Genomic DNA, 14,902 nt, shown 5'->3' with positions numbered 1-14,902 from the left:
ATAACCCTCCTTCGCTGAACTGCTACCCTAGCCCTTCGCCCTTCCTCGTTATAATAAGGTCGCGCCGCTTCTTCTCCTTCACCGAAGTCGCAGCCCTTCACCCTTCGCCCTTCGCCCTTCTCCTCTCCCGGCGGCATTTTCCCCTCTTTTCTTCTTCTTCCACCGAAGCAGCACCGGCCAAAGCTTCTCCCTCAACAGCTCGTGACTTCCGCAAGACAAGCCCGCACCAGCCGACGCCGCCCATCTACTGCCGCCACAACGCCGCAGCCCCTGCGCCGCCCGGAGAAAACGCCGGCCTTCCCCCTCTTCTTCATTGGTTGCCGCCACCGTCACTCACTGATCTCCTTGGAGCAGAGCCGCGATCCCTCATCGTCAGCCGCCGCCTGGGCGAAGCTGCCCCTGTTGCCACAAGCCGCCGCCGCACACAGGAGAAAGCCCGACTGCCCTAATTCGGGGTGGTACTGCACATAGCTCCTTTTCTTGTTGATAATCCTGGTGGTACCACTCGTGATCAGCCCCGGCACCTTTGTTCCCGCATCTCCTCCGTCTTCGCGAGTCCGATCATCGTCGCAATCGCTTCGATCCAGGGAAGGAGGGTTTGCCCTGTGTGTTCTGGTTGAGGTAAGTTCTGGTGTGTGTCAAAATTTTGATTCTTGTAATATCAATTTCCTGTTCACATGATTTTCGTTAGGTCTCGGAATTCAGTTCTTTGCACTAGGATTTGCGATTGTCTTTACTAATTCATCACTTTCTTTTAGTTCGATTGATGTAATTTTTTCAGCTTTTACTGATTGATACTTCTGTGTTTGTTCTTGCAGGTTGATCGATCTCGGATTGTTTTCGTGTATCCATGTGCTTTCTTGCATCATGCCTTTGCATTTTGTTCACCCAACCTTCTACATGGAAAATCTTTTGTTTTGTCATTAACAGTTAAATATATGCTTCAAATTGATTTAAATCACACATATTGCTGAATGGTATCATTTATTTATGTAGCTGGTCGATCCTATAGACAAAACAGTGGATAGAGATATAACTCTTGTTAAAGAACTGGGTTTGAAACTTATCTATGCTATGAATACTCATGTGCATGCTGATCATGTCACAGGTACGGGTTTGATAAAGGTAAGCTATCATTTGTAAAATTATATACTTGAGCATTTTTTTTTCCGTTCATATGGCAGCATCAAAATACTTGTGTTATTGATTTTCATAATAAGCATGTCATGAAATTTCCAACTTAAATATTGACTGACTAAATACCTTACAGAAAAAGATGCCTGGGGTAAAGTCTGTGATATCTAAAGCAAGCACTGCACAAGCAGATCATTTGGTTGATCATGGTGATAAAATATATTTTGGTGACCTTTTTCTGGAGGTAGGAAGTTCTTGGTGTTGAGCAGATAAGTAGACTTTCAACTTCTAAACTTTTGTTGGTTCTTTGTTGCATATGGCTTGTTTCTAGTCCATATCTCTTGCACATTTTTGTATTGGACATTGTTATCTCATTCTTCTTTTTGCATGTGGCTTGTGTCTTTTGCAGAATTCAGATGTTCTGTATGTGACCTTTTATTCTCTCAACTTATTCCTGAAATTTCCACTTGATGCTTGTGGTCTACAGCAGCCTAAGTATTCTCTAATGACTAAAAAGTGGATATGAACAAAGTTAAGGAAGCATGAGATTTGAGCCTTGTTATGTTGTTAGAATCCACTTCCATGATGTTAATAGCAGACACATAATTAAGAGTTCATCAGCAGCTATCTAAAATTTCATTTTCATTAGGTTTTCTCTTTTTGTAGTTAATGCAGTGAACTTTTGATGGGATATTCCAAATCACGTAGTTAGACTTTTGAAGAGGCAGAAATTTGGATCGGCTAATATCAGCAAAATAAACTCTTACTATTGAGATCAGCAAGCAACAAATTATAGTTTCTATTTGATCAATTGGTGTCAAGTAGTTAAAATTGGTCAACTTTTGTTGTTTCTGTGACTTATTATAGATGTCCATGTCTTGGTTACTTTTAGCATGGTGCTCTGTTGCTATGGCTGATCTAAAGTGACTTGTTTTTTGCTACAATTGCTCTATAGATTGCTGAGATTAGTTAATCATTTGTGGAATATTCGTGAATATTATATTGCAGTTAGTCAATCTTGTTTGGTTATCATGTATAGAGATGCCTTCATGATAGTCAATGACCTCAAAAGTAATTTGAATTTTATGGGAGAGTCACTGCAGATGCAAAAACCTAAAGATTGCTCTTACCTGCTTGGTTGGTTATAAATCATAACAGCAAAGCATGTTCTTGGATCATAACCTAGTTAGGGTCCTTCTGGACCTATATGAATTTCTACGATCTTAGAGCATAGAAATTTTGCTTATTTCTGTCCAGAAAAGATTATCTTAAAATTTCACTTTCCAGGTGCGTGCAACTCCTGGTCATACTGTGGGTTGCGTTACATATGTAACAGGAGATGGACCTGATCAACCTCATCCAAGGATAGCTTTCACTGGTGACACACTGTTGATTCATGGATGTGGAAGGACAGATTTTCAGGTGTGACTTATGTTTTTGTTTTCTTTGTTCTGAAAGCAAGTCAATTATCTATGAATAAGTGGCAGGTAACTTTGTTTATTCACTCAGTCGTTCAAAAGGGATAACCATGAACTGCACTATTAGAGCAACTAGACTAACTCTGAGATTTCTAGTGGCTGCTACATTCATCATGTTCTTTTATAATAGTTTCTAAAATCAGCATGATATATCAGGATATTGAGATGGATATTTTTGTAGCATTCATAGATGATGTAGGTGACTGAGTTGAATTGAACAAGATAAATGTTGCAAGAAAGAAAAGAAGGAAATCCAAAATTAAACTTGAAGATGTATAAAGACATTTGGATGACTTTGACATTGCTGAACAATACCTTTTCTTTGTTAGAAGAAAATTGAAGACGACCTTGAGCTCAATTTCCTTGTTTGATCTGACAGGGCGGAAGTTCTCACCAACTCTACCAATCAGTGCATTCACAGGCAAGAAACTAATATTCATGTGGCATATCAGATGGATTGCTGCTTTATGTACCAGCAGTGCACTGATAATTACTCTCGACCATCTCAGATATTCACATTGCCAAAGGACACCCTCATCTATCCTGCTCATGACTACAAAGGCTTCTCGGTAAGCAATATCTTACGCTTCATTTCTTTGATCTTCATTATCTATTAATTCACCTACTGGCATCCAGGTTAGTACAGTTGGGGAGGAGCTGCTCTACAACCCTCGACTAACAAAGGATGAGGTTTTTCCCCCCAAACCCTTGTTCGATTGAAGTTAACTTAATCCTTTGCAATAACTGTTTTCTCTGCCTTTTTTTTTGCGTTTGAAGGAAACCTTCAAAAGCATCATGGAAGGTGAGGGGCTTATGATCTACTTGTGGAGTTATATCAACTTCCTTTAGCATAATTTTGTAGTTTAATTCTGTGACTTTTTTCTTTCGACGCACAGATCTAAAATTGGCTTATCCTAAGATGATGGATATTGCGGTTCCAGCTAACATGGTTTGTGGACTTCAGGATGCAACTACGAAATCCTAGACATTATCTAAAAACCCGATGAGAATTGTGTATGAGCCATCTCTAATTAAAAGAGAGATGGAGAATAAAAACGCGTGATGTCTTTTTGCATAATTATTATCAATAAATATATCAGTTAATAGTCCATCCATCTGTATGAATTCCAAACCACTTCCTGAACTTTTCACCTTTATGAAGACTGTTCTATACTTGTGTGATTTTTCAGAAAGGCGACAGCCTCGATAATTATAAATTAGTTGAGAATGTGACTTCCAGCTGTGACAAGGGAATGCTGTCGATCTGGTTGTCTTCCATTATCGATCTATCCATTCACACTAACTGGTTCTCGATTAGCTTCCTTCTTATGTTGCCTTTGGTCGCTTTCTTTCGGTGGCTAAACACCAACATGTTAAGGAATAATTCTAACTCTGCAGCTTGTCGGTCATTATCTGGTGTTGGGATCACTAGTGTTTCTTATATCACTGAATCCAGTTGCAAGTGCTCTCGCACTATTCGATTGCTTCCAGATATGCCTAACAGACATATGAAATTTAAACTATATTTGTATTTATACTCGTCTAAATACCTAATGCTTGTATTTGCCCTGACTCACAAAATAAAGCAAAAAATTCAAATTTAGACGGTGTAAAACAGAGCAATCCTTATCAGTTCCAACAAAAAAAAAGCAAAGCTGATAGACAGAGACAAACTCCTAATCCAGCCATCCCAAGTGACTCAGATTCTGCATAAATTAAAGGACAAATTAATGCACACAATTCACAAATAAAAGCAGCCACATGCGAATTGGGATGAGGGATTTATCCCCACGGGCCATGCATGCAGTAACTTCAGCTCGAAGCTTTCTTCCTTTTTTTTTTTTTCTCTTGCAGTTTGTTTACTGCTCAATAAGAATAATGTCTGTCCGATCACTCGTAGCGTGTGAATTCAACCCACCCTGAGTTTGACCGCAAGGTTCGACCTTTTATTTAAACAAGAAAAAGTACACCACCAATTGCCAATTGCCTTTTGAAATTTCCAACAAAGTCAAACGCATTTATTATGGGGACGGGTGCCTCACCATCTACCTCTGCATTAATTCTATATATATATATATATTCAACCCTTATAATTACCCTTAATCACACATATTTCGACACCTATTCTTCAACCTTGCTAGTTAACTGCAGTAGATTCGCCAGTTTAATTGCATGTTTCATGAACTTACACTTGATTTATCAGATTCAATCAACTGCTGCGTGAACAGATGCATGAAGGCTGCCAGCCTTCGTCTTCTTCGTTACGTATAGCAGTAATTACGCACAGTAACTGCGGAAACAAATGTGTACTGGCCGATGGAGACGTGTACGCGCCTACACTTCATCTACATGTACCAAAATCTACCAAACTCAGTCAACAATCTCAGGCAGGCAATATACACTAATACCATTAATTACGAATCCTTCAACGCCGTCACATTAATAATTAGCATGCACGTCATTGGTACAGACCATACATATAAATATATATAATTAGGCAGCCGTTCCCATAAATATGTTGACCCCTTTTGCAAGCAAGCTCACCACAACAAGCAAGCTCCAACTCTAATCGATCAATTATCGATCGCCACGTGATAATTAATCAAGAATCAATCTTCCAATTGTTGTTGCATGACAATAGCAATCATTTTAATGCCCATTAATAGATCAGTCATTATCATCGATTAGTTTTTTTGGGGTTTGATCATCCATTGGCTAACAATGAGCTAGGAATATCGAAGAATAGAAGGTTAGTTGAGATTAGGTACCTTTCATTAACTTAGACGGGTATATTGCTAAGCATAGTCATAATGGTCAATATTTAGATTAGTTCATGCTTAATTGATTATGATATTGCTCATTCATTTTAAACAATTTGTATCAGATCTTAGCCAGCAAGTTAATAGGGTTGCAACAAGTCAAGATTGCTAATTAGGCAGCAACCACCAACCTAATACTCAATCCTAAGCTATGCTATACTATGCATAGTGACCCTTGTTAATTAATCACTCCGGTCTTATTATTTTCTATTAATTTAGATATTTGTGCTAATACATATAGCGTTGTGCTGTCAAGAACAAGTCATAGTTAAATTGTAAACAGCATATTCCAGTCAATCTAATAATGGGAGTAGTTGCATGCAAACATAGATATATAGACAGATAGATACACACCATTCAATTAGATTAGGCGGTTGGAAATTATAAAATTAAAGATCTTAGCAGGCGTAAGCCTGATCTTACTAAATTTCCCACGAAGTCAAACCTCATCCCATCCTTTTAATTTATAAAAACGTTTTGGCAAATAATTGACCAGTATTCTTCTTAGTGTGAACCGAGACCGGTCACCGACCTGCCGGCTCGACAGATTCTGCCGGGCGAATCACGTGCCAACTCAGACCGCCAGTTTGACCCGCTCTCGCTTCTCGAACCGCTACCGTTCAGACCACCGTCCGATCACGCCCTCCATCAGCCGCTTGATTCTGATCCGACGGTCGCCACGGCGATGATTCCTTCGGACGACGGCTTCGCCGTCTCCGCATCGGAGACCACGCGTCGTCGGGTCAGCGCCGCGGTCACGTGCTGCGCCGCGGTCAAATGCCGGTTCTTTTTCGTCGTTGGCACGCGTCGGTCGACGCGGCCAATAATCGGGGCTCTTGTTCTCTTCGAGCGACCTGAGATGGCCGGTTGCTCACGGCTAGATCGCGGCCGATCACTTCCCCACTTGGGGTTATATCGCCGCTGACGTGTAATTTCTTTTTTTTTAATTGAAAGGAATATTAAAAAAAAAAGCATAAAGAGGTTTACTTGTACACGGAGAAGACTCCCGTTTCTTCTTCTTCTTCAATCCATCTCTCGTCTTTGCACCAGCGTAGAGATCCAGCAGCCGCACTCCATCCGTCAATCTCCTCCCACAAATTACACTAATTTCTCATCTCGCGATGGCCGGTGGAGTTCATGGAGAGTGGGAAAACGGTCAGTTCCTGTTCCATGACGAGCTGTCGGCGCTCATCTACCAGAATCCAGCTCATGGAGGCGCCGCCAGTCTGGAGCAGTGTTTCTCATCGCCTCTCGCGAGATTTGCGTCTTGCGGTAGCAATTACAAAGTCTCCGGCGATTCGGCGGTGTTGGGTGCTGAAAATGCTGGTAATTTTTTATATAACTCTAAGCCGGTCGTCGTTTCCGGCGGCGACGGAGGCGCGATGACTCCGTACTCGTCGGCAACGACTTCTTCTTCAACCGAGGCTGCTGGAGTGGAAGACCAAGAACGATGCAAGAAGACGCAGGAAGCTGGAAAGGAAGAGGAAGAGGAAGAGGAGGTGGAGAAGCAATTAGTGAGTGCAGGGGAAGCAGATCAAGAGACTGATATGTCCAACTCCAAGAAACCGTGAGTTGTTAATTATACCTTAAATTAATTACAAGCTAGCCATGTTTATGTTGGGTGTATATCATCAGATTATTTCTCTAAAAAAGATAGTTATAATTTAGATACACACAAACAGGTGAATCAAGATGAACCAATATTAATGTATCATACAAATTTCTCCTCCTTAAAAACTAGCTACTAGGGTTTCTAAACTTCCTTTTTTTCTACACGAGAAAAACATATTAAAAGTTTCAGTAATGCATATATATAGATCCTCTTCTTTAAGTATTCTGGGCATGATCACAAGAAAGTTTTATGAATCCTACATCTCATCAATTTTGATGAAATAATTAATACAGGAACAAGGCGAAGAAGAAAGGAGAGAAAAGGCAAAGGGCACCTCGTTATGCATTTGTCACACAAAGCGAGGTGGATCATTTAGAAGATGGCTATCGTTGGAGGAAATATGGCCAAAAAGCAGTCAAGAACAGTCCTTTCCCAAGGTTATATAATTAGCTATCACTGATCAAATTTGTTGTTGTCGATCAATAATCAGTGCTGTTAAAATTCCCTTGATAAATTCCTTAATTTTAGAGCCCTACATGCATGCATGCAGGAGCTACTATCGTTGCACGAGTCAGAAGTGCCCAGTAAAGAAGAGGGTGGAGAGAAGCCATCAAGATCCCACAGTTGTGATAACAACCTACGAGGGGAAACACACTCATCAGTGTCCAGCAACCCTCCGAGGCGGCGCACACCTCTTCGCTCCTCCTCCGGCGGCGGCGACCACAAGCTTCTTAGCGATGCAGCAACTGTCTCAGCTCGGCAGTAATTCGGCACTGCTGCAGGGAACGAGCACAAGCCCTAGTTTGTATCTAGCAAACCTACCGCCTTCTCTGCAACATCTTCAGTGCAGTACTGACTACGATCTCCTGCAAGATATATTTCCTAATTCCCTCTTTCATGACAATATTAATCAACATGACATGTAGATCATAATGTAGTAACTTATGTACCTCCAGTGCATGGAGGTAGCTAGTCTGATCCAGTTGTGTCTAGTTGTTAGATAGATATCAACTTAATTCTGATCTCTACTTTTGTTGTACATTAGATCTGCTTGTAGTTCTTGAGATGTTTCAGCTAATTATCATGGAAAACAGAATTAAATATATATTATGGTATTTTGATGATATATATGTCATTTGTGTGTGTATATATATATATGTACATCTTCAATTTCAGTATATATTAGTTCAGAATATGAATGTATTATGCATAGGGGATAATTAAGCTAATTAACAGTCAGCTCTGATTATGCCTCCTTTGGCTCTGCTAAAAAATAATGTATATATGAATATTTTATAGTTTATTAATTTTTTTCCATCAAAAGGAATTTAAGTGGTTCATACATATTCCTAAATTTGAATTGTAGAAATATTATAATAATTGATAAAATTAAAGTATCTATAATACTAATATTTGTTCAATTTACTCACCAAGTCACTTGAATAGGTGTATGAGTATTTATTCCTTAGAGAATACAATAAGAGTATAAGAATAGTTCTTAGCTAGTTTGGAGAAGGATAAAGAGAGAGTAATAATTTCATAAGAGTTGATAAAAAGTTTACATTTTCGGCCTTTTTTATTTCAAAAACGATAAGAGTGACTAAGAGTATAGTATTAGGGGCTGATATATCAGACAAAGGAGTTCTTGTTTAGGAGTTCATTAAGGATGATTAGTTGGTGCTATTTCAAGATTTCTATGGAGGCAAGGCTCCTATATCCATTGCAGAAATCATTTATGTATCACTTAGATTATAGGTCTCCAAAAGAGTTCAGACTTTCTGGCTTAATTACCAGTTTATTGGATCTCATGAGTGGTGTGATTATTCTTCTTAAAGACGTCTTCGTATTAGCTAGTATTTGCCTGAGTCATATGACAATTCACTTTCTCTGATGGTATCCTATTAATTATATTGTTTTCCAGTGCTTCAGATCTTTGTTACGTGATTAATTAATCTTTATTTAATTTTCCAGTGGCTGCCTTATGAAAATTATCTATTTAAAAATTAATTTTCACTCCATGAGAGATTAGTTCATTCGATTCAAATGCATCATTGCTCGCCTTGAGATTGAGAATGCGCAGCTATTGCTCCGCTACATTCAAATGACAAAGACCACGAAACTAATTATTTTGCGATAACTTCAGTAGCATGTTCATCACTGTTATGGATTGGTATAATTTGATTCAGTAGGTCAAGACCTGATCCGATTAGAGATATATGACATGTCGGACCGAAGGCTTGACGGGCCACGACTCGGTAAATAGTTTGACTCTGACTTTCTTACTCAGCAATCCGCTCGGCTCGAAATGTAGTCCTTACTACTCCACTTGGTTCAACACCCAGCTTCGAGTCCGGGCCTCCCAACCAACGCTCCACTTGCCCCCGAGCTTCGTCTCGGACAGTGTCTCGGCTCCCAATCTCGAGCAATCACGACTAAGACTCTCTTAATTTGCCGCATAAGCTCCACTCGCCCTGCCTAGTGCCCTGCTCAGTGTTCAATCAACTCGGTCCCTTCGAGTCTGCCTTCTGACACTCCATCATTCAGCTTGTCAAACCGTTGTCAGAAGGACATGTGCTATGATATAATATTTGGGGTAGCTCACCTGCCCCATTAATTCACCATTATTTATGATGACATAGTCTGATACTGTATCAAACGTGAGTGATAAGATCCCTTGCTACAGCGTCGACGATGATAAGATATTCTCTTACTAGCGATGAGACATCTTCTCTGACAAAATCTTTTCTAATAAAATATTTTTCTTAATTAAGATAAGGCATCTTTCTCCCTCGTGATTCTATAAAATGACTCCGCCTCTCGCAGGTGTAGGTACGCATACATACGATCAAGAACCTCCATACTCTGTCATTTTTTCCATTTTCCTCTCTTACTGTGGCTTGACTTAAGCATCGGAATGACTGAGTTAAGAAATTCCTGATTTCCGTTCTCACCCTCGTCTTTCTCCTTACAGCTCAGCGTTGAGTGGTACGCCAGAACTCAAGATCCTCCTCCTCATATGGTCGTGGGTACCATTTTTGGTGAGTCAACATACAAGTTTCATCCAGAGACAATCTCGAGCGGAAACAATCACTCTAAGAATTCCTTGCAATATGTCATTATTTTGTAAAGGCAGTTATATCAATCTAAAATCCTGGTTAATTTCGAGTATTATATATTAAGTTAAAACAAAAAAGTCAAAAAATAGAATGTGAAAAGATGTTGAGCCACTAAAAAAAGGCATCAAGAATTAAGAAGCCAACCACTATCCATTGCTTCCAGATCAAGACGACGCAAGAAACCGCAGGCGAAGTCTTGCTCAAGGAACGTGGGGTTAGCAACGCAGAACGATCGAGCAGGTATAATAATCTATCCATAGATCCACCGCCGTCTATTCGTCGGCCACAGCTCCAATTTATTCGACCCCTTTGAGAAATTCTCACAGTTACAGTTGCAATTGTAGCTTGTTCTGTTGCAGAAGAACAGAACAAGACGACGCAAGAAACCGCAGGCAAAGTCTTGCTTAAGGAACGTGGGGTTAGCAACGCAGAGCTATCGAGCAGGTATAATAATCTATCCATAGATCCACCGCCATCAATTCGTCGGCCACAGCTCCAATTTATTCGTTACAGTTGCAATTGTAGACATGGAGTCTCTGGCGTTCTACGGCGGTCTGACCGCGATGCTGCTGGCGGTGGTGTGGGTCTTGCGGATGCTGAACTGGGCGCTGTTGCAGCCGCGGCGGCTGGAGCGCGTTCTCCGGTCTCAGGGCCTCAAGGGCTCCTCCTACCGCCCCCTCAGAGGCGACCTCAAGGACATGGTGCGGCTCGGTGAGGAGGCCCGCTCCAAGCCCATACCCTCCTACTCCCACGCCATCTTCCCCCGCGTCACCGCCTTCTTAAGCCGCGTCGTCGAGACCTACGGTGAGAAGAGAGCCCTTCCTCCCTGTTTTTCCAATTCTTGTAAAAGCTGAAATTTTTTATTCAGAAGTTGGAAATTTTGATGCAGGGAAGGAGAACAAGGTGAGTTTCCACTGGATGGGGCCGCTTCCCAGAGCGGTGATCGCGGATCCTGATCAAGCGAGAGAGGTTATGGCCAACAAGACCGGCGAGATCGGGAAGCCGAGCACCAACTACATGCTAAGATACTTTATGCGAGGCGTGATACGACAAGAAGGCGATAAGTGGGCAAAACACCGCAAAATCTTGAACCCCGCTTTCCATATAGAGAGGTTAAAGGTAATTATTGATCAATCCATGCATCCAGTCCAGTTAATTTGTTCCCTGTGATAGAGTTTACAGTGTGCCGTCCACAAATATGCAGCGGATGTTGCCTGCTTTCTCTGCCTGTTGTGATGAACTGGTTGACCAGTGGGATAAGATGGCGGCGACAGGTAAGGAAGTAGATGTTTGTGTTGAGCTGCAGAACTTCACTGGAGATGTCATTTCGCGGACTGCTTTCGGTAGCAGTCTTGAGGAAGGAAGGAGAATTTTCCAGCTTCATGATGAGCAGGCTATGCTCGTCGCCAGTGCCCTGTTGAAAGCACTTATCCCAGGTTACAAGTGAGCACCAATTACAGTAACAACGTGATCTCTTTCGATGTAGAATCAAAATCATGGATTTGCTGAGAGTTATTGTCTACTGATACAGGTATTTGCCCACCCGAACAAACACCAGAGTGAAAACGATCGACAAAGAGGTGAAAGATATTCTTCTGAGCATAATCAAAAATAGAGAGGAGAGCATGAAATCAGGCAACACAAGGAACGATGACCTTTTGGGCATGTTGCTGGAGTCCAATATGCAACACATCCAAGAGCACGGCGACGCCGGGTTGACAACCGACGAGGTGGTGGAAGAATGCAGGCTGTTCTACTTCGCAGGCCAAGAGACGACCGCTCAGCTTCTGACGTGGGTGATGGTGCTGCTGAGCATGCACCAAGATTGGCAAGAACGAGCGCGCGAGGAGGTTCTGCAAGTTTTCGGAAAAGAGAAGCCAACTTTTGACGGATTGAGCCATTTGAAGACCGTAAGCAACATTTTCTTCGATACCTTGATCGCGAACCATTTAATTTCGACAAAAACGTCTGAAGTCAACGAAGCATGGGCAGGTGACGATGATTCTGTACGAGGTGCTGAGGCTCTACCCGCCGGCGATTGGGTTGCAGCGGCAGGTGTTCAAGAGCGTGAAGATTGGGGACGTGGTCTACCCGCCCGGCGTGCTGATCTTCGTGTCTATTATCCAGATGCACCACGACCCTGACTTCTGGGGCCAAGACGTGGAGGAGTTCAAGCCGGAGAGGTTTGCCGAGGGCGTGTACAAGGCGTCGGAGAAGAACGCATTCTTCCCCTTCAGCGGCGGCCACCGGATCTGCATCGGCCAGAACTTCGCGATGCTGGAGTCCAAGCTGGCGCTGTGTCGGATCCTTCAACGATTCGCGTTCGAGCTCTCGCCGTCGTACACTCATGCGCCGTGCACTGTCCTGACTCTGAAGCCTCAGCATGGTGCTCCGATCAGGTTGCGAAGCCTTTCCCTGTGATATGATCAGCTGTAATCTTATGCTGCTTTGTCTTTGGTATATGACTTCAGTTGAATAATCAAGACCTCTCCAGCTAAATGAGTCTAAAACTTGAAGACAGGATGCTTCATTTGTCCACGATGATCTTTGATACATAAGATGCATTTTGTTGTTATATGTGAAGAACTAACAAGAAATTTCTGAAACTTCACATCTCATCACCCAGTAGATATTTCAGAATTCTCTCTGCAGTGAGAAACACTAATCTTATGCATGCCAACATCTCTGTTGGCCAATTTCACCTTCACCTTCCCAAAATCTCTTGGCTTTCAAGTGAAATGGTCTCTCTGAAACACAATGGTTGTTTATCTCCTAGATCAAAGTGTAATCCACTCTGCATTAGAATTGTAATGTAGTAAGTAGTACAGTACATCACTGCTGGCATAAACTGATCTCTAGGTGAAGTAGTAGCAGCTACTCCCTCATCTCCAGAATCCTTCTCCATCTCTGCATCACATCTAGTATTTCTTCTTTTTGTATCCACGAGCTGAGCTGCTAATATCGTGACGCCTGGAACACAAGGAATGAATTATTGTAGCTCCAGTGATCCAGAAAATAATATTGGAATAAGAAATTGTCAAACTGCTCAATTGTTTCAGGCACAAGGATGGCAGTGTGTGCGTCCTGAATCGGTGTTTTGAACTAGCCTCAATTGCTCATCGGCCATGATCGCCTGCAACTGTTCAAGATCAAATGAAGGAAACAAGCTGTGACTCATGGTGAATTGATTTAAGGATGAGCGATCCAGTTCTTGTTATGAAATTTCTCAAAATGGGAACCAAATTAATGGATTGAGAGGCAGTGGAAGCCCAGATGAATGGCTGATCATGCAGTTCCAGATGTGGACATAAACTAGATACGCAACTGTCCCAGCAAAAATCTAAAGTTTCCAATATCCCAACGACACGTGTCCACAACGGGAGAAGACCGCGCCTACTTGGATTCGATTCCCGCAGTCACGGACCAAAGTATCTCATGGTTGTGGATGATCATAATCCGCCACGTATTCAACGAAAATCCATGCGTCTCAAACTCAGGGCCAATGAAACGCGAGATAGAGATTGCGAAGGATAAGCTCACCACAATTTCTCGCTCTCCCCTGAGCCTTTAATTGACACCCCTCAGTCCCCAACACATCACGCCTCCTCATCGAACACCTTTCCTTCTTCCTTCACTCCTCTGCTCTTGCTCCAGTTAATGGCTTCCACCATGGCGCTCTCCTCCCCTTCCTTCATCGGCAAGCCCGTCAAGCTCGCCCCCTCGCTCGCTGACGGCCTCGGAGGTGGTGGCCGGGTCACCATGCGCAAGACCGGGGGTAGACCGAAGCCACCTGCCACGGGCAGCCCCTGGTACGGCCCCGACCGCGTCAAGTACCTCGGCCCGCTCTCCGGCGATCCCCCCTCCTACCTCACTGGAGAGTTCCCGGGAGACTACGGATGGGACACTGCTGGCCTCTCCGCCGACCCTGAGACCTTCGCCAAGAACAGAGAATTGGAGGTGATCCACAGCCGGTGGGCCATGCTCGGAGCGCTGGGCTGCGTCTTCCCGGAGCTTCTCTCCCGCAACGGCGTCAAGTTCGGCGAGGCAGTGTGGTTCAAGGCCGGCTCGCAGATCTTCTCCGAGGGCGGGCTCGACTATCTCGGCAACCCCAACCTGGTCCACGCGCAGAGCATCCTGGCCATATGGGCGTCCCAGGTGGTGCTGATGGGCGCCGTCGAGGGATACCGGATCGGCGGCGGGCCGCTCGGTGAGGTGGTCGACCCGCTGTACCCTGGCGGCAGCTTCGACCCGTTGGGACTCGCCGACGACCCTGACGCCTTCGCGGAGCTGAAAGTGAAGGAACTCAAGAACGGGCGGCTCGCCATGTTCTCCATGTTCGGATTCTTCGTGCAGGCCATCGTCACCGGAAAGGGACCGCTAGAGAACCTCGCCGACCACCTCGCCGACCCGGTGAACAACAACGCCTGGGCCTACGCCACCAACTTCGTCCCTGGCAAATAAGAACTGTAATTAATGTTTGGGCCGAGACTGTAAACTCATGTGCACTATTTGTTAGGGAATCACTACTGTGGGAAAATGGAACTTTGTAATTTACTCTGCTCCTCCTTTGTTTAGATGGATTGTAAGATGGAATGATCGATCTGTTCAGTAAGAGAAATAAGTCTAGATAAAATGTTTCAGTGTTAGATGTTTAAATCCTTATGAAAGATTAACTACTACTTAGTAAGTCATCCTATCCTATCATGTGACTAAAATTTTATTAAAAAACATATCATCATACTT

The 14,902-nt window shown here is 43.1% G+C and overlaps 4 protein-coding genes across 5 annotated transcripts; all 4 read left to right on the top strand.

The window, feature by feature from the left end:
* Nucleotides 1–1,012: 1,012 nt before the first annotated feature.
* LOC141845852 (persulfide dioxygenase ETHE1 homolog, mitochondrial) lies at nt 1,013–3,727 on the top strand (the record flags this gene model as incomplete). The annotated part of the gene is given in 8 exon segments (XM_074733855.1): nt 1,013–1,125; nt 1,271–1,378; nt 2,422–2,556; nt 2,992–3,033; nt 3,122–3,181; nt 3,249–3,302; nt 3,390–3,414; nt 3,509–3,727. Coding segments are annotated over 8 exon segments (626 nt in total), but the record flags the coding sequence as incomplete, so codon positions are not given.
* A 2,725-nt stretch (nt 3,728–6,452) lies between these two features.
* LOC141846235 (WRKY transcription factor 28-like) lies at nt 6,453–8,178 on the top strand. The gene is made up of 3 exons (XM_074734241.1): nt 6,453–6,998; nt 7,337–7,480; nt 7,594–8,178. The coding sequence occupies exons 1-3, from the start codon at nt 6,553–6,555 to the stop codon at nt 7,967–7,969; spliced, it is 966 nt and encodes a 321-aa protein (XP_074590342.1). The 5' UTR covers nt 6,453–6,552; the 3' UTR covers nt 7,970–8,178.
* A 2,113-nt stretch (nt 8,179–10,291) lies between these two features.
* Nucleotides 10,292–12,770, top strand: LOC141845851 (cytochrome P450 CYP72A616-like). Of its 2 annotated transcripts, none has more exons than XM_074733853.1 (7): nt 10,292–10,399; nt 10,504–10,603; nt 10,685–10,963; nt 11,049–11,278; nt 11,364–11,602; nt 11,691–12,069; nt 12,152–12,770. In XM_074733853.1, exons 3-7 carry the CDS (start codon nt 10,687–10,689, stop codon nt 12,578–12,580), a joined length of 1,554 nt encoding a protein of 517 aa, XP_074589954.1. In that variant the 5' UTR covers nt 10,292–10,399; nt 10,504–10,603; nt 10,685–10,686; the 3' UTR covers nt 12,581–12,770. The 2 variants fall into 2 exon arrangements, with proteins under 2 accessions (XP_074589954.1, XP_074589955.1); XM_074733854.1 differs by having other exon boundaries at nt 10,673–10,963.
* A 976-nt stretch (nt 12,771–13,746) lies between these two features.
* LOC141845854 (chlorophyll a-b binding protein 2, chloroplastic-like) lies at nt 13,747–14,815 on the top strand. The gene has a single exon (XM_074733856.1). It carries the CDS (start codon nt 13,817–13,819, stop codon nt 14,618–14,620), a length of 804 nt encoding a protein of 267 aa, XP_074589957.1. The 5' UTR covers nt 13,747–13,816; the 3' UTR covers nt 14,621–14,815.
* The last annotated feature ends 87 nt before the right edge of the window (nt 14,816–14,902 follow it).

The sequence above is a fragment of the Curcuma longa genome, chromosome 15 (assembly GCF_044706935.1).
Source record: "Curcuma longa cultivar G26 ecotype Majalengka, Jawa Barat chromosome 15, ITB_CL_G26_1.1, whole genome shotgun sequence".
Lineage (NCBI taxonomy): Eukaryota > Viridiplantae > Streptophyta > Magnoliopsida > Zingiberales > Zingiberaceae > Curcuma > Curcuma longa.
The sequence above is the reverse complement of the archived record's forward strand: the minus strand, read 5'-3'. Positions and strand labels throughout refer to the sequence as shown.

Bases quoted from the DNA above. Each gene is read 5' to 3' on its own strand.
- LOC141846235 (XM_074734241.1), top strand. From the start codon at position 6,553: ATGGCCGGTGGAGTTCATGGAGAGTGGGAAAACGGTCAGTTCCTGTTC. The intron at 6,999-7,336 runs GTGAGTTGTTAA...TAATTAATACAG, and splicing joins ATGTCCAACTCCAAGAAACC to GAACAAGGCGAAGAAGAAAG. The intron at 7,481-7,593 runs GTTATATAATTA...GCATGCATGCAG, and splicing joins AAGAACAGTCCTTTCCCAAG to GAGCTACTATCGTTGCACGA.
- LOC141845851 (XM_074733853.1), top strand. From the start codon at position 10,687: ATGGAGTCTCTGGCGTTCTACGGCGGTCTGACCGCGATGCTGCTGGCG. The intron at 10,964-11,048 runs GTGAGAAGAGAG...ATTTTGATGCAG, and splicing joins CCGCGTCGTCGAGACCTACG to GGAAGGAGAACAAGGTGAGT. The intron at 11,279-11,363 runs GTAATTATTGAT...ACAAATATGCAG, and splicing joins TCCATATAGAGAGGTTAAAG to CGGATGTTGCCTGCTTTCTC.
- LOC141845854 (XM_074733856.1), top strand. From the start codon at position 13,817: ATGGCTTCCACCATGGCGCTCTCCTCCCCTTCCTTCATCGGCAAGCCC.